Here is a 23,258-nt window from a genome sequence, read left to right on the forward strand (position 1 = left end):
TTGAGAATAAAATAAGGATTAAAAACAGTGGTCTGTTTAAGAGAAAATGAATTTATTCATTAAAACATTAGAATTAAAAAGTTCATGTGATGCTTTTAAAAAAGTAACAATTGAAACTTCTATTCATTGCTAATATGTGGACACAAGAGTGCACAGATGGGCTCGGACCCGCTATTTATATTAAAGTTACGTTTTTTGTTAGAGATGAGTGAAAATAATGAATTCTTGCAAACTACGCTGCTCTTACAGATGTGTATTAGGGATGGGTTTGTGATTTTCATGTGTGTGTACCACATCATTCAATTATGTCTACTTTGTCATTACATAATGACTTTAAATATGTAACATTTTGTGTTAGTGTCATTTTTATAAGCAGCTGGCCTCTGATTTATTAAAGCATCAAATAATTTGAATGAAAATACATTTTGTTTAAAGAATTTAAAACAGAGGACTGGTCATAAAAGATTTCACATTGGTTTCCACATGCAAAGACGTGAACACACCTCACAGATGATCACTATGGTTAATGTAAGTGCAGCCTGATAATAAGGGGTGTCAAAGGGCTTTTCAGTGGACATCGTCTTTCTCTGGGGTGTCCAATCCTACACTTGTCCGAAGAACATTTCGCACAGGGTCCCTGAGTACATGACATGCTGTTTCCAACAAGCTCAGGTTACATGACCCACATTTCATCTTACATTTGCCAATTCTCCACATCGTCATAAACTAGCCACTTTGCTGCGGCATGTGAGGGTTTCCCAAGGGCAAAAGGAGCGTCGGTGCGAAACAATGCAACAAGGACTTCTGTTAGCAACTGACAGCCAGAGCTCGGAAACCAGGCCATGATTGTTTAAGCAGTAAGACACTCAGGGGTGTAAGATACTGTGATGAATACAATAATGTGATGACATGGATTTCAGTGCCATAGACATGTCCATGGTAACACCCCTATGGGTAATTCATCGCTGTCATAAAATCAATCAGTGCTTTTATTAATACCACACTGGAAATGTAAACTTCTTTACAGACAGCAACTGGCTGTACTGTGTGCAAGGTTCTCTCCTGTTTTCATCTGGCACACTTGTTATGCTTGCTTCTCTGAAGTTTTTTTCTTCATATTGAGTTTTTTTGTTCTTTACATGATAAAGGGGTGCACACAAGACTCTATTAACAGAAGGAGCTGTTTGTGTTAGTTGCATGATCATTTAAGGCTGAATTCAGCTAGGCAATCTCTGACAGAAGTAGCATCATAAATTATTCAGCAGTATTGCTCTTAAGTGCAATCAAATATTCATCAGAGAACTGGCATGCAGAACTTCAAAACAATGAGCACTTCAACCAAACATCTCAACATCACAACTCATCTCATTTCATATAGTTTTTGTGTCTTGTGTATATCTGTATGATCACTAAAAATGCACACTTTTGGCTTGCTGGTCCCTTATGCTTTGACTTTTAACTTTTCACTTATCAATATAAATTGTTCTATATATGCACAAATAAACTGTGAGATTAAATTAATACAAATCTTATAAAACTTGTGACTAAGGTGAATGTATGTGGTTGTCTACAGACTCATTAAAGACACCATAAACATTTTTAAAACTATTGGAATGATCCTTTGATCCCAGCTGTACAGCCCTACACCGAAGTTAACTGTTTAACCCTGTTGCTCTGGCTGAATGCAGCCCTTACAAATGTGTGCTTTTTTAAAAACAGAAAACACATTCAACAGGAGAACAGATAGCCTTTTTCGTAATTTGCCATGCAATCAACCTCAACAATGAACTGACCCTCAAAATAAAAGAACCCTAAATAAACACATGCAAGTGTGAGCTGTATTCTGCATTTCGTCAACTCAGTTACACCGAAGTTAATTCATCTCCATCCTCTTCCACGTCAGATTACCTAAAGCAGCCGACCCAGCACCACACCATCCCTGTTGTGTGCATCGAAGCGCATGATCTCAAGGAAGCCCAGTTTAGTTAGGAATTCCAGCCTTAGGCGGTCAGCTGATGGAACCTCACAGAACACACCCCGTGAACCTGTGGCCAAGAACAACACAAGCACACGTTCACAAAAAAATGGGTCAGTGTTGAAGGACACAGTTTCAGTCTAGGCCAGGGCTCTCCGACCCTGATCCTGGAAGACACTCGCCCTGTATATTTGGGGTTTACACTGTCTGATTATCACACCCAGTTCTTGAGCTGGAGCAGTTGAAAAGGGCCAGGGGTGGAGGACCCTGGTGTAGACTATATACAGCCGAATTAGTGAAAAAAACAGTTATGATCAAAGTGTTAGTAATTTACACCAATTTAATCATCCTTTTGGAGCCGAAATGAACTGAAAATGAAAAGGGGTCGTAACAAATCGGGGGGAAAAAATCCCACACTCACCATTAGCCTTGAGGGCAGTCAGTAAAGTGGTCAAAAGGCTTCGACTCACGCTGCAGTCCATGAGCTCAGGAAGACCATCCAGTCTCAGCTGAGAAGGAAAGTGATAAAGCAGAGAGTCTGGGTAATCCCATAACTCCTCCAGAAAAAATGGCAGTGACTCCTGTAAGCAAGGATATGAATTACTGAATGGAATAGCAGCACATGCTGGTAAAATCATCAAATGACAAAATTAAGCTAAATAATGAATATATTTATGATGTCTGATTGGTCACCTTGGTTGCACTTTGTCCATTGGTTCCTTTGGCCTGACTGGGGTACTTGTCTCTCATGGCAGGAATCCAGCTAGCCTGGCATCGTTTACTGTAGTATCGAACATCCAAAATCCCCAGGACACACCCACACACACCCAACTCGTCCTCGAGGACAAAGCTGTACTCTGGGCAGAGGGCCAGAGCTGCCCCCAGATACCTACATATACACAGCACAAGGTGTCTATAATATCATACTCATCAATTTAATTCTTCTGCTCAGACCCTGAAATTAAAACATCTCTGTAAAAAAAACATTTTCAGATTTCATTATTTACAGGTCTCCAATGTAGTCAGGATGAACCAAACTGGAATCGTGGCTTCCTTGTCCTCTTTCATAAAGCTGATGCACCATGTGGTAAAGCTCTACCTAGAAGAGGTGGAGGACAGTGGATTAGGGGGGTTCGTAGAATTTATTTCTATCCAGTTTAGACACAATAAAATATCATTCTGCCTAATTCTAAAATGAAGCTACAAGCATTCCAGATGTCACCAAATCTACTTCAGAATCATTTGTTTGCCTCACAGATTTCTGAATGCTTGAAAATATTCACCTTGTCTTTGTTGTAGAAGGGCCGGATGTTGTAGACATGAGATGTGGGGAACAGTGGAGGGGGATGAATGAAGAGATCACTGCTGGTGCCCATGGGAAGAAGCGCCTATAAAAAGTCAGAAGCAAAGAGAGGAGCAATTCTTGCTTTAGGTTTCTTCCTGTTAGGAAAGGTGGGTACATGAAAATTATTAGAATGGTGTGTTCGTTTTTTGTGCTTAGTGCTGTGATAAGTTCTAAAAGCTGATTGAAGTGAAAGTGATAATTGCCACAGCACAGCACCCAGTGCACACTCTGAAATGTGGTCTCTGCATTTAACCAATCCCCTGAGCGAGCGGTGGGCAGCGATGAAAGGCACCCGGGGAGCAGTGTGTGGAGACAGTTCCTTGCTCAGTGGGACCTCAGCAGCTTAGGATTCAAGCCGGCAACCTTCTGATTACGAGTCCACTTCTTTACCCACCAGGCCACCACTGCCCCCAATTGGATGTAGGAACAGAGCACCAGGGAGAACTATACTGAGCTCTGAAACGATGTTTGAACATATGAACATATATGATTTGATGTAAATACGGGGCTCTGTACCTGCAGCTCCCCAGAGAGGCCTCCTTTAAATGCCCACGGCTCTGACTCCACCCCCACAAGCTCTGAACCTGCGGTGGTTCCGCACCCTGAGAACAGAACCACATTAATCTGCCACCTCCCAGCGCCACGGCAGGCTCAGAACCCAAAGAGTGGTGCACTTACAATGAAAGCAGTCCTTCCAGGAACCCGAGAAACTCTCACTAAAGAAGCGTCCCTCTGAGGAGAAAAGAAGAAAAAGAAGGAAATTCTATACGTGCCAGAAGCACAAAAAAGAGCCCCCTACTGTACATACGAGCGCGGCGCCTTAAAATCAAGACACTCCACTCTAACATAACAACTGCATTCAGCCATTACAACCCCTTTCTGCTGACGTTGATGCCCATTGATTAATCATTAGATGACTCACCCAGCCAAATGACAAAGGCCTTGGCCACCAGCAGAGTGTTGCGCAGGTCCCACACGTAAGGATAGAGGTCATAGAGGACAGCCCTGTTGATGCTGTTCACTATGCTCTCATGGAGCAGGGCTACCTCATCACACGCTACCTGGAAATGGCCTGCTCGCACCCGCCACTCATCCGCCTGATGAAGTGGGGGGGGAAAAAACAGCGCCATTGGTTTTTATTTAACGCTGTTTAAAACCGATGTGACATTTTTAACACGGATATATTGTGAAGCAAAGGATTTATTTACAATTGATTTACAATTGATCAAATGATTGATGAATGCAACTGCTGCAAGACCAATAAAATGAAAGGAAATGTCCATTCAAATGACTCTTAGGCTCAATCAATAAATTGAGCAGTACATTTATAGCAGTACATGGTCTTATTCTTCAACTATGGTACAATTTGTTTCTTGAATCAATCACACTGTCTCTGTGAAGCCTAGGCTAGTCCACAGACACTTTTCACATGTTTGATCGTTCGCTGCGGGTGATTAGACTCTGTGTTGCACGCCTCTGTTGTGCATTACCCTAGGTACTCTGTATGTTTATTCCAGTATGTTCTGTTTTTTTTAAGTAATGCAATTGTATTTAACCAAATTAATGTAGTGCACGTATCTATATACACAGAACAAGAATAGAAAAAAAATAGTTTTAGTCAAACCCATTTCACAATTAATAACAAGGTTATCTTATAGTTATATTGTTGTTACCATATAGACACAAGAACACTCTACATCTGTTCTTTTTCTTTGTCTTTTTCTCCCAGCCATCTGCTAACCAACAACCATGTATCTATGACCCACCACAAGTTTATTAAACAGTATATATTTTAATTTGTGTCATTTTAATTTTACATCTAATTCAAACAACGGAAGCAGAGATGAAGGCCCAAAGTCTGATTTAGGGACAAAGACCACCAATGTAAAAAACAAAAATGAAATAATGAGTTTTGTCTATATAGAATTTCTTCCAGGGACACAAAATCTACCATACTAAGAATGAGACCTGCAATACTTAGAAAAGGAAAACGGTCAACTAAGAGCTGGTTGGGGGTTTTTGTATTTCATATACAGTTGGGTTTTACTATAACCTTCAACATCATCATCATCATATTATTATTATTAATAATAATAATAATAATAATAATAACTCAAAATATGACTTAATTTTCATAGTCTAATAATAAAATAAATAAATAAATTAGATATAGCATACCTGCACTTATTTTCAACATGAGTTGATTACTAGCAAGTGGGAATATTTGAGTCTAACCTTTTGAGGATGAATCTTCTTTTTGTTGCCGTTGGCACTGACATAATGGCAGTTGGCTTTGAGCCACGTGAGGTCCTGCAGGAGACTTTTGGCTGGTGGGCCATGCTCATGTGGAAGATAATGCAGGCCCACCAGCAGTCTGACCTGGGACTCATTGAGCAGATTCTTCCCACTGCATTGCCTTCTCCCCTGAGCTTTGTCCCGTGGTGTCCTGGAAGCCCAGCTCTCCATTCGCATTCCCTTGTCCTTGCTGCTCACAGTGACCGCTGGGCTCTCATTCCTGCTGTTTGGTTTTTGAGGAACAGCATGAGTAGGACAATGACCATCACAATCCTGGGGGGTTTTGGTTAGTGTTTTGATTGGCTGAGTACTCGTGGGGTCAGGTTTATCATCTGCACTTTCATTTCTTGACCTCATAGAGGGTCTGCAAGATCTGGTATCTGTAGGTCGGACCTGTCGACCTGGAACAAAATTGAGGGAAGAGTGGAGCAACCTTGAGATTTATTTTTCCACAAAATTTGCACTACCTGGTTGTAGGGGCTGGCTCAGCTCTTCCAGCCAATCTCGCAGTGCAGCATTAAGGGCACGTTCTGGACAGTACTGTTCGCCCTCGTCTACGGTGGAAACAAACAATTTGAGATTTTCTATGAGTGATGCAGGCGTGGGAGAGTGCAATACTAAACGTGTGATGTTAAACGAGAATCACAGCTTTGCCTTCTGCTACACACAAATAATCACACTTATGTTGCAAAAATTATCAGAATGGCTGAGACAAGATAGACACTCAGAAAGATACTGTCAAAGCCAGGTCTGTTAAATAAAAAGCACCTTTAGACCTCATACACTGATGATAATTATTAAATTCTAAAACAGTTGGCAACAGGTCAATCTTTCATCATATATACATTTTCAGTATAGATTCTCAGTCATTAAGGTCAGATTTTCCAAGCTTTTTTTCATTATCTCCTTTCCTCACCCTTCCTCTCCTCTTTGCCAGCTTGGTGCCAGGTCCCCAATGTGTGCAGTGGGATGAAGTTTGCTTCAAACTCGCAGTTGGGATTCAGAAGGACCCCCGTTAAGTTTCCACAAAGACTCAGGGCACGACCTTTGTATGGTCCCAGGAATACACGTCGGGAGTCATAGTCGTTGGCATGGAGATTGTCCCACACCAGCGGGGGGCGCTGCAGCACTGTCTGTACCTCTGCCAGAGACTCAGAACTCAGTTCATGAGAGATCACTTTATTTCCTGTATGGACAAGAAATATAGTTTAAGGACCACACCCACAGAGGCACATGAACTGAAGTTTACAAGGTGGATGGTGTTCAGAACTGAAGGCAGGAGGATAAAACTCCAAGTTAAAGTTTGCTTTTGTGTTAACTTGTTTAATTGCTGGCTTTGTGGTTGCCTGCACTTGTAAGGGTTGCATAAAATCTTTTGTCTTACATTGCATTTCTGCCCAAGGTGATAATATAGAAATAGAAGTGGGTAAGTGCATGGGACATACATTAAGTACTGTAACAGCACACACATGGGGCAGTGGTGGCCTAGGAGTTAAGGAAGTGGCCCCATAATCAGAAGGTTTCCAGTTTGAATCCCGATCCGCCAAGGTGCCACTGAGGTGCCACTAAGCAAAGCACCGTCCCCACACACTGCTCCCCGGGCGCCTGTCATGGCTGCCCACTGCTCACTAAGGGTGATGGGTTAAATGCAGAGGACACATTTCAATGTGTGCAACGTGTGCTGTGCTGCTGTGTATCACAACGACAATCACTTCATGTTTGGGATGTAAACAGGGAATACATGTGGCAGTGATGCAGTCAGTAGTTAATATCCAGAATAGGAAAAACTAAATATCTCAATTTCTATAATATTTGACCAGTTATGCATGCTCAAATGCTAATGTCTGTCAATAAAATAAAAAAAAAAACAATGTGGAGGAACGGGTATATCAGAAATTACCTCAACACATGACTTCCCTATCCCAGTAGAAAAAAGACTTACCAGTCCAAATAATAGACACACCAGGCAGAAGCTCCTCCCCAACAGTCTGCAGGTATGGTGATTTACTCACACTGGGAGAGCAAATAGAGCTACAATACTCTAGAAGATGAGAGAAGCACAGATATAAGCACACTTCTACATATTTAAAACCTTAAAAATTTTAATGTTCAGTATTTATCAGATGCGCTTACCCAGAACGACTAACAATCAGTAGTTACAGGGACAGTCCCTCTGGAGCAACTCAGGGTTAAGTGTCTTGCTCAGGGACACAGTGGTAGTAAGTGGGGTTTGAACCTGTGACTTTGTGCTCTTCTGGTTCATAGGAGAGTGTGAGTGCGTTACCCACTAGGCTACGACCACCCTATATTTTAGCAATATAAATGCACAACTGCATTTCCAGAACATAACTATTCTTCCAATGTTATGTTTCATTTCTATACTTTTACATTCCATGTTGTTGGTCATCATCTTAATCACGCAAAGAAATCTGTGGGACATTTGTAAAGTGATTCCCACAGCCTCCACCGGAGCAATCTGACAAGGTATGAAACAACCGCAACTCTGAACAACAAACACCTAGTCAATACAAATCTTTTATTGTGGCAATATCTGATCCCATTTTCCCACTTTAAACAAAAGTTAAAATACTTAAATCGGTCCAACTCATAACACAGTCAAACCCCACATACGCAGACCAAAAAGCATCATTACCTGTTGGACAGAAAAGGAAGACAGACGGCTCCCCCAGGAAACAGAACACTTCGTTGGCCACTGAGACCTGGGCGTGGGCGAAGGAGGAGAAGGTCTCAGTGTCAGCCTGGCACATGGAGTGGTCAATGTCATCAAACAGGATGGCAAACGCCTGGCACCCTAAATCAGCCACCTGATAGCGAAAATGAGAAAAGACCCAGTGAATGACAGCGCATAGTTAAATCATATAACTAAACATCACAAAATGATAAAGTCAATATGACAGTGACTTCACTTTTCACTTTAATATTAATTAAACATCTGAAAATAATGCTGCATGCATTGCCAAGATGTTTCTGTATTTCTGACACTTTGCAGTCACCAAGGCAATTTTAGTTGGTCTGCAAAAAGACATAACAATTGTATCAGTGAGGAGCAGCATGATTATTTTCTGTGAAAAAAAGTTAACTTCCAACAGATTCTAATCCAGATCAGAGGTCCAGTACGTTGGAAGGACATCTGACCTCACCTGTCTGAGCTTTCGCTTTAACAGGCTGACATCATAGGAGCTGGAAAATACAATGTCCTGCCCCGGAGAGATTGAGTAGACAAAGCACAAGCCCCTGCTCTTAGCCTCCAAGATCAGAGCCTTCACATGGACTACAGGAAAAGAAAGAAGAGTTAATGACTAGTGAGTAGGGCGCCAAATCAATTTATTGACTGGCAAAAAGGTGAAATAACTCAGCACTCAGCAGCTCCAGCAACTCTGGTCTCAGTAATCACACAAAAAACCACTCTAAAAGTGTGAGCTCTGCCCCTCAACCTCACCCTCCTCCTCTCCTGTGTACAGCTCTCTCCACAGCAGTCGGTGCTTCAGGTCATCTTTAGGACCATAGAGGTACGTGTTCAAGCCCCAGTTCTGCATCCTGTGTGGGAATTCACAGAAAGCAAACAATTTCATCTTCATCTTGTTTCACGATTGTAGACAATGATGCTCAAAGACACAACCCATCTTACCCAGAGGTATTATTACAAGAATTAATCTTATTTGGGGTGTTACTAATATTTGGCATGGCCACTTTCCTCAAGCAAACCGAAGGCTAGGTGGATTGGTGACACAGAATAGTTTGTAGGTGTGTGGTGTGTGTGTGTGTGTGTGTGTGTGTGTGTGTGTGTGTGTGTGTGTGTGTGTGCACTGCAGTGGCCTGGTACCCTGCCCTGGGTGAGTCCCCTCCCTTTGCCAAGTGTCCCAGGATGGACTTTGGCAGCCATGAACCTGAGTTAATGCTACAGCCCACACAAATGCACGGAGAATGGAATCCTACACCAGTACTGTATGAAATGATACATTTAATCAACCAGTTTGCACCTGACGGTTGCATATAGATGTTTTTAAAAAGACATTGTGTTATTACACTGGTACTGTATACTGCATGTACTGTAATATTATAGTGGAACATCTGTACTGCCAATACTACACTCTTTTGGGGCGTGTTTGATTTGTATCACAATTATAACCAGAAAGCCTTAGATTAATATTTTAAAAGATTTGACATTGGATGTTTGATAATCCTCCTTCAAGGCAGGTGAGTGAGCATTGCTTACCACCGAAACAGGACCTTCCTCTGGTCCATGGACCACGGTCGGCCATAGAACCCTGTGAAAGGGAACGAAATAAAGCTGTAGGAGGTAACGGATATAAATAAAACACCTGTCCCCGAGGCCCGCTCCCTCCCTCCATCCCCCCATCTCTCTCGCTTCCTCTCTCCCACTCCGGTCCCTCACACAGACCGGACCCCCAGTGTGTGTCCGTGAGTAGGGCAGCGGAACAGAAATGGGTCAGAAGTCTCCGAAGACCACATCGAAGCCGACGGGCATGTGGGGAGGCCGAGATCGCACGACCCGCTGGCAGCAGCTCTGCCAACTAAGGACTAGGCACTGAGGAGTAGATGCCTCCTGCTGTGTGTGTGTGTGTGTGTGTGTGTGTGTGCTCATGATTATGATGATGCTTAAATGATTCTGTACGCTTTAGATATATCAGTCTGTAGGCTCAATATAAAAATCCTCCTGACATAAACGAACATATTTCCTTATGCATATTTTAATAACTAGAACTGAATAAACAGATAGGATTAATAAATCGTTTCCGAATTACCTTCCACAACGCCACACAAAAAGGCGCTCCTCTCCTCCATCTCGGCGTTTCCAGCGGAATCGGTCACACGCCCCGGCCTCCCACCACCCCCTCCATCCCCGGAACCCACGGTCCACTCGGCACAACGCGTCAGCTGCGGGGCAGATCTACGGCAGGCGCCTCGATCTGGTTCCCGCGAAGCCCCGCCACCATCCGAGCGTCTCCTCTCTCCACCTCCGTGGGTGTGAGTGGACGGTCACGCAGCGTGCGCCACGCAGCGCCGCTCGCTGGTAACGCAGTTCACGGCCGTGGGCGCTCCAGAGACGGGGCACAACCTGGGGGACACTCAGCTAAACTGTCACACGCCATCGAAGAAAGATGACAATTAAAACATTCATCTAATACCAATACATATCATAAATGTCACATAACAGAAGTGACTTTGGACTGAAACGAATTAATTTCAAGAGAAATTAATCCCCTGTGTACAGTCGTTTGCACCCTTTTTTTTAAGACAGTTTATTCCGTATTTGCAGGATAGATGTATAATCACTTTAAGGTATTGTGACTTCAATTTCACTTCAAAATACAAAAAGAACTTAATACAATAAAAACAAATACATAATAAAAAGAACAAACAAATAAACACTTAAATAATACCATTGTCATGACCCGGACCGGCAGGGGTTACTCCGGATCCGGAGTCCGGACCGGAGTTTCATGTTCGTCCTGTGTAATGTTCCCTGATCGTGTTCACCTGGTGTATATTTATCTAATTGTATAAAACTATCCTGTTCGTATCTGTTCGCCGTCGGGTTATTGTGCGTGTTGATGTTCCCTTGTCTCGTGTAGCTTGTATTAAACCCCTGTCCTGTGATCGTGCGAATGTCCAGCCCACCCGTGACAACCATAATTCTATAATAAAGACGTGTCATTTGGAACAAACACATACACACAAAAACCCCAACAGAACCAAGACCATTTTTAAGAATTATTTAGAAATATTAAACTTCTTTTTAAATATTTTTCTTTAGATGACCCGTCCAGACCCTTCAGGGTGCGAGGCCCTCTCCTGTACCCTCTCCTTTCCGGTCAGGGGATGGAGGAGACCATGGCACAAGCTTGTGGTCAGTTAACATTGCAGGGTTGAATTGGACATGTGTTTCAGCTCCAGTGATGACCGGCTGTTTTTTTTTTATGAAATCCACAGTGCCACGCAACATAAAAATGTTTCCATGGCCTTTTGAGGAACAACAGTACTGTATTTGCCATCCTTCTGTTTGCACCAATTTTTTAAGAACCGTTCCCTGGTGTTTAAATGGCATTAGACTCCTCCCTACTTAGTTATATTGTCACACATGCATTTCATATGGTGCCAACAATCCTGAAACATCTATTTAAAAACAGATTTCTTTTAAGAAGAATTTTTGTAACATATTCCAACCAGTTTTACTCATGTTTAAAAGGGGTGCAAAATAGTGAAGGGCATGGTGTTTATTGTACGAGAAAGTGTCAAATAAGGTCAGCATGGTATAAAAAATATTAATGGAGGAAACTCACATACACCTACACATAGGCATACCAAGCTTGTGGAATCATAATAATTGAGGCTGTAATTGTTGCCAAAGGTGCATTAAAGTATGGAGCAAAGGCTGCGAACACTTATGTGTGATTTCTTCCGATTTTTTTAATTACATTCTTTTTTTCCAAAACCTTAGGTAAACTTTTTTCATGTTGTCATTATGGGGTGCTGTGTGTAGAATTCAGAGGGAAAAAAATATTTAATAAATTTTGGAATAATGCTGTAATATAACAAAATTCTTGTTATGCAGTGTCATTTAGAGTACATAGTTAAACTACAGTACACATCAATAAGACAGAAGACACCTGAACTTTTATATTTATGCAAGTTTCACTGTTTTTATTTGAGTGTAAACCAGCCATACTGATGTAAAACTGATGTGAGTCAAGAGAGCCATACGAAATAAATAAGAGACAGGCACCTGACAAAGGATACATTTCTAAACAGTTTTTGCATAGAACAAACTGACCATACATTTATTAAGAATTGAGAAACACACAAATGAACACAAATTAACATGAAACAAAACAACCAAGTCACTCTTGCTGCCTTCCCGAATTAACATTTAATGTGTCTTATTTGTACTATTATTGTCTGTGATAATGACGACATAACACAGTGTCTATTACCTGCCACAACGGCTCACGCTAAGGCTAATTCTGAATGAAGAAATTGGGCAAATACTGAAGTCAGTCAACGCTCTCTTTGACCAAAGGATCACTGAACTTTTTTTTTTTTTTTCCACAGTCATTTGTTTTTGTTATTTAATTACAAATGGGAATTCTTATATTAATCAGTCCCAAACAATAAGTAGTTGTGTTGTGAATTCTTTTTTATGACTGAATTGCAGTTATTACTGTAGCTTTTAGACTTCTATTTTCCTCTTTTACCACGCCCCTTCCTGCCACCCAGCTTGCCTGAGCCGAGGTTGGAGGTGCTTGGTTGGGCCGGAGCAGGGGCAGAGGCAATGTTTATCTGCCCCTCCTGGATCTCCTGCCGGGCTTCTGCGGGCATCTGGTTGATTTGTTGCTGTGTCTCCAGGTAGAACATGACATCACGCAACTGCTCCTGCAGCTCGGAAATCTGGCTTTCCTTTTGCTGGGTGACGTTCTGGCCACGGCGCTCCTCCTCCTGCAGCTGTGCCTGCAACTCCATCTGATTTGCCCGCAGACAGCGGTTCATCTCCCGCTCCTCCTGGAGCTCCTGCGTCAGCCGAGTGACACGGGTACCAAGCTGTGTGCACCTAACCAAAACACAGAAAACTGTTCATGATGTAAATAGCTCACAAATCCTAACATTCTCGGTGTTGTTCACTCAGAGCAACAGGGGGCAGTGGTGGTCTAGCAGGAAAGGAAACGGACCCGAAATCAGAACGTTGTAGGTTCGAGTCCTAAGACACTGCTCCCCGGGCACCTGTCAGGGCTGCCCACTGCTCACTAAGGGTGATGGTTAAAAGCAAATGACACATTTCGTTGTGTCACCGTGTGCTGTGCTGCAGTGTTTCACAATGACAATCACTTCGATAAAATTCCACTCTTAAATCCTGATACTTTAATGGACGGACATGCTTCAATGAATAGAACACAACCAGTGATTTCAGACATTAGCTACATTAATCAATCAAAAAGTGAACTTCTTACATGTCTTTACAGGAAAAAATAAATTATCAGGCTTACTTTTTCTCCACAGACTGTTTATCTTTGGTTAACTCATTCAACTTGCGCTCCAGACTGTCACACTTCTCAATAGTCTCTTTAAATTTGGACTTCATATTATTGATCTGCAACACAGAAGACAGGCACAAAATATTGCAAAGTCATTCTAGATCAAAACAATACACGGTCATAATCGCAATTACCTCCTCAGCGGTGTCTTTTTCGAGGTGAACTATTTTGTTTTCCCAGTAAACACGCTGGGATTCCAGTTGACTGGTCAGAAGGTAGGAGTACTGGAAAGAAAATAACAATTATTTTATTAACCCTCAACTCTGTAACAAATTGTAGTGCATTTCTACCTCTAGCTGTAGTGCGTCAATTTTCTCGTCCTGACAAGTGTCCCCTTCACACTCGTACTGCACCATCTTTCCATCCGTCTTACTGGCCACCAGGCGGTGGACGTAGTTATCTTCCCAACACAAAGAAAAACACACAATTTCTCAGACCTAACTGCACAGAGTCACGACACCACATGCATAGCTAGATTATGCTACCTCCAGCATAGTCCCACACACGGTGGTTGGTCAGCTGCATGGCATACGTGTGCTGGGTCTCCTCAAAGTGCTTGTAGGCATGGCGGCTGACGTAGCGACCACAACCAATGTGACCACAAATCAGGCAGATCCAAAGGTTCTGACAAAAAGAAAATTACGAACACTCAGCAGCCGGGTCAGCACGTTGTAAAAGGTCAGGGGTCGCACAGGTCTCTCCTTCACCTCCTGAACTCCACACTCAAAACACTTGTTTTCTTCCACTGGCTCTGGCGTTTGGCAGTATCGGCACACAGGACACCTGTGAAAGTGGACATGAGACAGTGAAAGGCTTAAATACCGGCCATTAATGCACAGCAAATGTCAAAAAACACAGTTAGCAGTTTTATTGTCAGTATTTTTACAAACAGGTGAATGCCATATTGTTTACATGGTCTGGTTAAAAAAAAAAAAAAAGCAAACCGTAAACAAAGGCATAAAGCAAAGCACATGGCAAAAAGTCTAAAAGCTGGAAGAAAATGCTCAGCTGCATTCCAATCAAATGTTTTTAATTTTGTCTGATGGGCCTGATGGGAATTTTGCCTGATGGGCCTGATGGGAATTACAGCACAGGTGAAGGGTGCCCAGGCAACAGCCAAAAGAAGGACTCACGAGGCATCCTCCCATCGCTGCAGACACTGGCTGTGAAAGCTGTGGTTACACAGGGTGGTCAGAACTCCGTTCACCGACTCATCCATACGCTCTAGGCACACCGTGCACTTGGGCAGTTCGGTCAGGTCCATCACTGGCAAGCTGGCCCCCTTCAAAAGACAAGTTGATCACTGATGATGATACGCAAGGCAATTGCTAACAACTTGCAGTACTGACTGCATGCTCAAACAAATGCTAAATGTTCCAGATGGAGATGAGAGAAAGACAGATGAAACAAATAAGCCACTTCATTATTTATGTTGTATATTTAATATTTTACTATATTTTAGATAATACAGCAACTAGACCATACCTCTTCAGACTTGATGACTTCTGCTCTCTCCACATAGATCAGCTGACACACAGCATCCTCTATGGAGTTAAATTGCCGACCGTTGCAGGCTGTGTAGAAGCTATCTGCATCAGCCTGTGATCAGTGATGAATAAGCAAGGAAAACTGAGAAAAAAGTGGGGTGGGGTTTAAAACCATGTCTATTAAACAGTACCAGTTGCCAGAAATTCACCTGGGTGCTGAATTTGATCAGTGCCATGTACTGGTTGGGAGTGGAGTCTCGGATGATCTTCATGTGTTCCATGACATCATGAAAAGGAGCAACAAACTTCATGAGGTCATGGCTTGTCATGGTGGCCGGCACAGTGAGAACACAAATCATGGCACTGCGCCTCACATCCTCCGTCAAAGATGTCATCTTACTGCGTCGGTTGCAAAAAGAAATAAATGTCAGTACAAAAACGCTTTTGTGACAAATAAAACATTGTCTTTTAGTCAGCTATATTTGCTTCGTGTGAAAATTATATGGCTAGTTATTCGTAATAATTTATTTGTGTGTATTTATGTCTCATAAAACTGTAGTTTTTTTGTCAAATGAGGCACATTTGAGTATATATGTATTTTTGGGGCAGTGGTGGCCTAGTGGTTAAGGAAGCAACCCCTTAATCAGAAGGTTGCAGGTTCGAATCCCGATCCGCCAAGGTGCCACTGAGGTGCCACTGAGCAAAGCACCGTCCCCACACACTGCTCCCCGGGCGCCTGTCATGACTGCCCATCAAGGGTGATGGTTAAATGCAGAGGACACATTGTGTCACCATGTGCTGTGCTTCATTGAGATCTGAGACACTTCACTTTCAGCACGAGAAGATGCTAACAGCAGCTCGCAGGACAAATTTCACTGTGTGCACTCTGTGCACTGTGTGCTGTGCTGCTGTGTATCACAAGTGACAATCACTTCACTGTGGGGTGAAAAGTAATCTTGAACAGAGACTGGTGAGGCAAAATAGCAGCTTTAGAAAAGGATTCCGTGCAACAAAAGACCCACTTTGTTTTGTAAAGGTGCATAATGCCATGCACGATCTCCACTGATGGGTTGCCACTGAAGAAGGAGATTTGCTCTGGCAGCTGTTTGGACGGTGAGTCGGGTTCATTTCCACCGTCGCTGGCCTCTTTGCCACTTCTACTAGAGGGTCTGTCGTTTGTGGCCGGGGCAGCCTGCTTGCCATCACCAGAGACCCCAGTCTCATCTCCACTGTTTTCTGTAGATTTTACAAATTATATGTTTAAATTGTTCAAACACTTGAGTAAGCTATACAGACGTTCACTGCATACACTGTATCACTGCTTCGAACCTGACATGGGTCTGATGGTTTCAATCATCATGTCAGTCATTGCCCTGCTCCCAATGTGCTGGTGCAGAACTGCGGCTTTCTCAAGATTGGACTTTCCGCTCAAGGAAACTTTAGCAGAACCCAGAGCCATCTCTTGAACTTCCTCTTCCGACATACTCCGATCTAGAGAACACCAAGAGGACGTGATTTTTCATCATACAATATAGATGCCAGTTATTCTGACTCAATACAATAATTAAAATACGGACTGCCTTGGTTGAACTAATATCAGATTTGTTAACAATCCGAGCTACTTCTGGTTTAAAAAAAGGACTCCAGAACTGGATGTGTTGTGCATTGGGCCAAAGATGCTACCTTTCCTTAAAATGAACGAAAAAAAAAAATTATAATCATGGTGTTGTGGTTAAGAGCCACCTAGATCGATTTCTCTAAACAGAATATTACAAATCAACTTATAGCTTACTGCTGCATGATAGATTTGTTGTGTGCTTTCCGTCTGCCAAATACTGCTAGATGATTAACATCTGCGTAGAAAGCACGTCACAAGACAGGCCCAAGCACCAGCTACATTAGGCAGACATTTTCACAACACTATTTATCGAATGCATGACAGTGTTCACTCACCGGCACAGTACTGAAAACCCAGCGGGAACAGAGACTGGTCAGCCAGCTCCAGGCGGATCACCACCAGTGAGACACTCATGTGTCCAAAAATTACACCCGGGAGCGAGATCGATCGAAATTTCCACACGCGACTTATATACACGCAGAAATTAAGCGAGCGCACATTTTAATGGTTGTCTGTTGGATTCCTGTGTATTTGTACGGATGTAAACACGCAGCTGTTAACAGCGAGTTGACTTCCGGTTTACTATACGAAATGTTTCAAAATAAAGGTCGTTGAAAGACTTTATGTAAATTTCTCTCTCTCTCTCTCTCTCTCTCTCTCTCTCTCTCTCTCTCTCTCTCTCTCTCTATCTATCTATGTGTGTGTGGGTGTGTGTGTGTGTGTGTATGTAAATGTAATGAAATAAATATATAAATGAAAAGTCAGCATCTCCTTACTTTAAAAAGCGCATTTCACATGATTAACATGGTTCTTTAGAGTTTCTCAAAAATTGTACAGATTGTATTAGTATTTCAAGTTTTAAACTACTAGAGCTATAGTAGTACACATAAGGCACAATTCGTCTGATTTGTGGGAAGATGTGGAGTAGTGCCATATGAGTCAGCAAAATAACTGTCAGCCGTGGTATAGCCTCACTATCACAGCTCAGGTCACATTTCCTGGACTGCTTTGAGTCAGTGCTAATTCTAGTCCATCAGAGCTGAAACATTGTTATAATGGGCGTGGGATGTGTAAAAAGGTCAGTAGGAGTTAACCTGTGTTAATACAAAGCCACTCAAAAAGTTGTTATAATCTTCCTTGCAAAATAAAGTCAAAATATAGTACAAAATATAGGTCTTCCTAAAAAACGCGGTCAAATGTAGTTTGGTCTCATTTATGTTAAAGAAGGACTCAGGACAGCTTGTCATGTCCCATACGTATAAACATGTTTATATATGTATATGTATATGTACATATGATGAGGAGCAAAGGTTGCCTACCGGTTAAAGGAAATGGTTTGAATCATAAGGTTGTGAACGACAGGTTCTCTTCCAAAGATCCATAAAAGGTGGTAAATATTTGCAAAGAAAAAACTGTGCTTGTGCCATAATTTAACCAGTATTTTTCCTGCTTCTGTATGTCTACACAAATAATTAACTGTTAAGGGACTGTGGGACTGTTAGACTGGTCATTAATGGAAAATTAAACATAGAGTGAGTGTGTGTGTGTGTGTGTGTGTATGGGGGGGGTGCATGAGGTTAAATGAGAATTTAATAATCAGGAAACCACACTCACAGACAGATAAATGGTGATTTAAGCATAAAGAAATCTAGATGACTGTCTGTATGTTCGAATGACTTGCAGACAGACAGACCTATCAAACAGTCAGATGGATAATGCAACAAGAGTATACTTCCTCAACTGTACACCAAAAACCAAGCTATTTTGGTCTCGATTTGAATACATTTCAGAAGATCACAACCTTTAGTTCCCACAGCCGTCCATTTAGAAGAGCACATGGTTTTTACAGCACTGATCTAGAAATCCTGGATGATGATGGCAGTATGTGTTTGAACAATCAATGTCCTCTAATAATTGACAGAACAAAGTACAAAGGACTGTTGTTGTTAAATCTCCCTCCTTCTGCAAGACAAGAACCCACAAAACAACTCTGTTACAGCTCAAGAACAAAAACCTGAATGTCCTGAAGCAGAACAGAGCCCATAACTGCCACAGGGAAACCTTCATCAAAGGTTTGGGAAGGTGGGGGTAGGCAAGGTGTTACAGCAACCCCTCCTGGAATGCAGACCATCTTCAGAACCCCCTTCTTGTGCCCAGGAACCATCTTCATGCTGTTTGCACAGCTGGCGCATACTAACCCCATACGTCCTTGAAGCCTTTATTGAAGGAAGGGTGGGGGATTATGTATTTGTTTATGCTTTTGATGTTAAAATGAATGTGTATCCAAACACAGCGAATAAAACAACGCCTGGCATGACTTGTATTAATTTCAGTCCGTTCTTTATGTGTGTTTTATATATGAAAGTGCCATTTGTGAGGCTGAAGAGGTGGGCTGAGTTTTACATTTGCGCTCAGCAAAGATGTAAATGAACTGACTGCAAGCTGAGGAGGAAGGGGAGGAGCCATTCAGCGCCAGCAGCAGGGAGATCTCGCAGAGACAAGGCACCCAGGCACTACGCTGAAACTTGCACGCGCTGAGTGTGTGTGTGTGTATGGCTGTGTGCGTGCGGGAGTGAGTGAGTGAGTGAGTGAGTGTGTGTCTGTCTTGCTCCTCACCCGCTTTGGATGGGCCAGGAGTTGGAAAGTATTTGTTGGACAATAGAGAAAGTCACCTATAGCAGAGGCCATTGAGCTTTACTGTGAGTACAACTTCCTCTTTTTCTGTTCTGTTCGACTCCTTTCTCACGGTTACAGCTGAATACTTGCAATTTGTGACCAAATATCTTAAGAAATATCTCAGGTTGCTTTAGAAAATGTGATCTGTTTCAACTTGCTAAGGGCCAGGAGAAGAAAAGTAGAAAAACAGAGGCCTGGAAGCAACGTCTATCATTTTAAATGAGCACATTCAAATGCATTCCAAGTAACAGACAGTCACTGCTCAAACGAGTTGAGCTCATGACGCGCAGCTTTTTAGCACGTCCAGCTGCAAGGGGAGTGTGGCTGTAGCAACCTCTGAATGTCCAGGAAGGAAACCATATCAGCCGAGCCCAAGGGCTTCAGGGGAAGAATTGTGAATTTCAGGAATGCTGAGCAGCATTGCAGCACTCAAGTGGCATTTTTTTCTGAGGAATTTCATACAGACAGTAGTGTGTTCCCAATCACCTTATTTCAGTGTGCTGTGGTGCTGCATGGAGCCATTGTGGTGGGTAAAGGTTTAAAGTAATCATTTTCTCTGCAGAAATGATTTTAAAGGTCTCTGGAATGTTTGAGACCTATTCAAACCTGCAACAACACAGCACAATAATATGTATTGTATTCTCATAGGTGTGACTGCTTGGAGCAGCTATCAGGTGATGGGAACTTGCACTAAAATAACCATGGATCTGTTTTTCTTTCAGCAGAATCAGGACAGGACTGTGACAGCAGTAGATATTTGCATAAGAATTGATGTAGCTTTCTGCTGTTTCCCTGTAATTCTTTACGTCTGTGCCGCTGAATGCAGCTTGGCAAACAAGGATCTTTAAAGATGCTTTCATTTATGTAATATGTGTAGAATTACAAGAACTATTTAAAAGTAGTGAAGACAACCAACAACTAGCATACCTACAGAATGAGAATTCATCTGGGTCACTTGGTATTTTTATTCCATGCAAATTGCTTTCCTTTGTTTTCTGTATGTAATTCAGTTCCTTAACCTCATATTTAGTTATAAAATGATCAGGCATACAGAAACCTTCAGCAGCTTTTTTTGTGTTTTCAGATGGAACATCAAGACCTTATTAAAAGTTCCAACAAGGGTCAGCTGGAAATGGACACTAAAGAAAATTTGCCAAGTTTTTCGCAGTTGTCTGCAAAGGTGCGGGCAATGGTGCGAATTCAACAAAAATACCAGGCCCTTAAAAGGCGTCGCATGGAAATGTCCTCTTCACTGTCCTTCACAAGTTCACGGAATACAAGCCCTAAGATCTTCACCTTTGATGACAAGAGCCCAAGTTCAATAGACTACACCCAAGCATTAATGAAAAAGAGGAAGGACAGGAAAAGGACACGGATCCTGTATCCAAATGGGGTTCGTAAAATAACCCCAAACAAAGAGCACAGCCGTGCTAAAAACTGCCTTTATTTGTTATGCATCATTGTGTTTCTTCAAGTCTACAATGCTATCGAGAACCTTGATGATCACGTCCTGCGTTATGATCTAGAGGGGCTTGAAAAAACCCTAAAAAGAGAGGTTTTTGGCCAGAAGGAGGTGATGGAGAATCTTCTCGCACACCTGAAGGACTACTTATCAACCTATGTCCACAGCAAGCCTCTTGTGTTGTCACTCCATGGTGCCACAGGTGTGGGTAAGAGCCTTTTAGGTCGGGTGCTGGCCCAGCATTTCCGGTCTGTGGTTGGGGAGACCTTGGTCCTGCAATTCTTTGTACTTCATCACTGCCCATTAGATGGAAACATCTCCAGATGCAGTCAAAGCCTGTCTTCTCAGGTCTCTGATATAGTCCTCCAAGCAGAGGAAGAAGAAAAGATACCCATATTCATCTTTGATGAGGTTGAGCACATGCCCAAAGAGCTTCTGGACCTGATTTATAACCTGATCCACTCACAGCACACAAATGAATACCTCAATGTCATCTACATTCTCATCAGCAATCTTGGGCATGAAGACATCACAAAGTTTGTTCTTCACAATTCCTCTAGCTCAGACACAGCAGACAGGACCCATCTCCCCAGGGAGCTCAGTCCTATGCTACAAACGTACCTAAGGACACACCATCCAGTGTGGAAGGACACTGAAATTTTACCCCTGACCCTGTTGGAGAAAACTCATGTAATCGAATGCTTTGTGGACGAGATGTCCAGGGAGGGTTTTTACCCCGACCTGCCTCACATAGAGCAGCTAGCTTCGGAGATCCCATACTACTATGTCAGGGGGCGAGAATATTCTCGTACTGGATGTAAACAGGTGGTAGCAAAGGTGAACCTTTTGTGAGATCTTTTGTGGTGGCCTCAGTGATTAGGAACTACATTCTGTGAGTGAAGAAGAGGTAGAAGAGGAAGACTAAAGCAGATATGACACTCGGAGTTATACATAATGACTATGTGAAGAGGATATGTGTATGATTAGACAAAGTAATGTACAAAGGGTTGTTTGTTTGTATGTATGTATGTATTTATTTATTCTAAGACATATTTGACAGTAATAGTTATTAAATTATGATACAAATGTATTTTGTTACCCGATAAGCCTAAGCCAAGTCATTCGTCGCTTTCTATTTACCTGAATGAACCGAATTGGTTAGAGAATTTCTGTTATTTACTCAAGTCAAGTCTAAAGACAGTAGGGCTTCGCTCAGCACTACTGTGATCCTTCTGATGGCAATTCAGTTACAGTTTAATTATGATCATTTATGAAATATAAAACTGCTTAATAATTCTTAAAAATCTTTTATAAAAAAACTAAATGCTCTTTATAAAAATGTTTTTAGAATGTTTCCTTTTTTGCTATTAAAGAGTATACATTGTCAGTTTGTATGCTTTATTTTATGGCTCTTTATGGCTCTGAATCACCTGTTTATTACCATGTGGAATTGTTCCCAGAGGTGTTTAGCACTTGTTGGCCCCTTTACCTTCACTCTGTGGTCCAGCTCACCCCAAACCATCTCGATTGGGTTCAGGTCTGGTGACTGTGGAGGCCAGGTCTCCACTTTTTGTTAAGTACATAACTCCACGTGTGTTCATTCATAGTTTTGATGCCTTCAGTGAGAATCTACCAATGTACATTTACATTTACAGCATTTATCAGATGCACTTATCCAGAGAGACTTACAATCAGTAGTTACAGGGACAGTCCCCCCCCGGAGCAACTTAGGGTTAAGTGTCTTGCTCAGGGACACAATGTGGGGTTCGAACCTGGGTCTTCTGGTTCATAGGCAAGTGTATTACCCACTAGTATACTACCACCCAGTGGTAGTAGGGTCAGTGGTGGCCTACCTGGGGCAGTGGTGGCCTAGCGGTTAAGGAAGTGGCCCCGTAATCAGGAGATTGCCGGTTCAAATCCCGATCTGCCAAGGTGCCACTGAGGTGCCACTGAGCAGAGCACCATCCCCACACACTGCTCCCCGGGCACCTGTCATGGCTGCCCACTGCTGGGTGATGGGATAAATGCAGAGGACAAATTTCACTGTGTGCACTATGTGCTGTGGTGTATCACATGTGACAATCAGTTCACTTTAAACCCTGCATGTAAATGTAAATGGTCATGAAAATAAAGAAAACACACTGAATGAGAAGGTGTGTCCAAACTTTTGGCCTGTACTGTATAAAACACATCACTATCATGATATATGAAGACCAGTACTACTGGACTAATTCTGCTGTAACAAAAAACTTTTGGAATAGACTGGCCATTCTGGGTGCATCTTTAATTTCTAAACTTTGTAACCCTGACCACGACATTCAGGTTGTA

General features: G+C 42.4%; 3 protein-coding genes across 4 annotated transcripts; 1 reads left to right on the top strand and 2 right to left on the bottom strand.

The window, feature by feature from the left end:
• Nucleotides 1-35: 35 nt before the first annotated feature.
• LOC114789878 (protein O-GlcNAcase) lies at nucleotides 36-10,609 on the bottom strand. Of its 2 annotated transcripts, none has more exons than XM_028979308.1 (17): nucleotides 10,403-10,609; nucleotides 9,853-9,904; nucleotides 9,076-9,173; nucleotides 8,777-8,907; nucleotides 8,269-8,440; nucleotides 7,558-7,656; nucleotides 6,532-6,801; nucleotides 6,083-6,169; nucleotides 5,556-6,016; nucleotides 4,243-4,417; nucleotides 3,999-4,052; nucleotides 3,837-3,922; nucleotides 3,259-3,363; nucleotides 2,983-3,074; nucleotides 2,669-2,864; nucleotides 2,397-2,484; nucleotides 36-2,045 (listed from the first exon to the last, which is right to left on the bottom strand). In XM_028979308.1, exons 1-17 carry the CDS (start codon nucleotides 10,440-10,442, stop codon nucleotides 1,909-1,911), a joined length of 2,343 nt encoding a protein of 780 aa, XP_028835141.1. In that variant the 5' UTR covers nucleotides 10,443-10,609; the 3' UTR covers nucleotides 36-1,908. The 2 variants fall into 2 exon arrangements, with proteins under 2 accessions (XP_028835141.1, XP_028835140.1); XM_028979307.1 differs by having other exon boundaries at nucleotides 2,397-2,556.
• Nucleotides 10,610-12,584: 1,975 nt separating this feature from the next.
• brap (BRCA1 associated protein) lies at nucleotides 12,585-17,375 on the bottom strand. Its single transcript, XM_028980843.1, has 12 exons — nucleotides 17,128-17,375; nucleotides 16,504-16,665; nucleotides 16,197-16,410; nucleotides 15,384-15,573; nucleotides 15,173-15,286; nucleotides 14,821-14,969; nucleotides 14,395-14,470; nucleotides 14,173-14,311; nucleotides 13,978-14,087; nucleotides 13,822-13,911; nucleotides 13,640-13,743; nucleotides 12,585-13,206 (listed from the first exon to the last, which is right to left on the bottom strand). The coding sequence occupies exons 1-12, from the start codon at nucleotides 17,204-17,206 to the stop codon at nucleotides 12,837-12,839; spliced, it is 1,797 nt and encodes a 598-aa protein (XP_028836676.1). The 5' UTR covers nucleotides 17,207-17,375; the 3' UTR covers nucleotides 12,585-12,836.
• A 1,883-nt stretch (nucleotides 17,376-19,258) lies between these two features.
• tor4aa (torsin family 4, member Aa) lies at nucleotides 19,259-22,317 on the top strand. Its single transcript, XM_028981231.1, has 2 exons — nucleotides 19,259-19,491; nucleotides 20,553-22,317. The coding sequence occupies exon 2, from the start codon at nucleotides 20,553-20,555 to the stop codon at nucleotides 21,780-21,782; it is 1,230 nt and encodes a 409-aa protein (XP_028837064.1). The 5' UTR covers nucleotides 19,259-19,491; the 3' UTR covers nucleotides 21,783-22,317.
• Nucleotides 22,318-23,258: the final 941 nt, after the last annotated feature.

This window comes from Denticeps clupeoides, chromosome 5 (assembly GCF_900700375.1).
Source record: "Denticeps clupeoides chromosome 5, fDenClu1.1, whole genome shotgun sequence".
Lineage (NCBI taxonomy): Eukaryota > Metazoa > Chordata > Actinopteri > Clupeiformes > Denticipitidae > Denticeps > Denticeps clupeoides.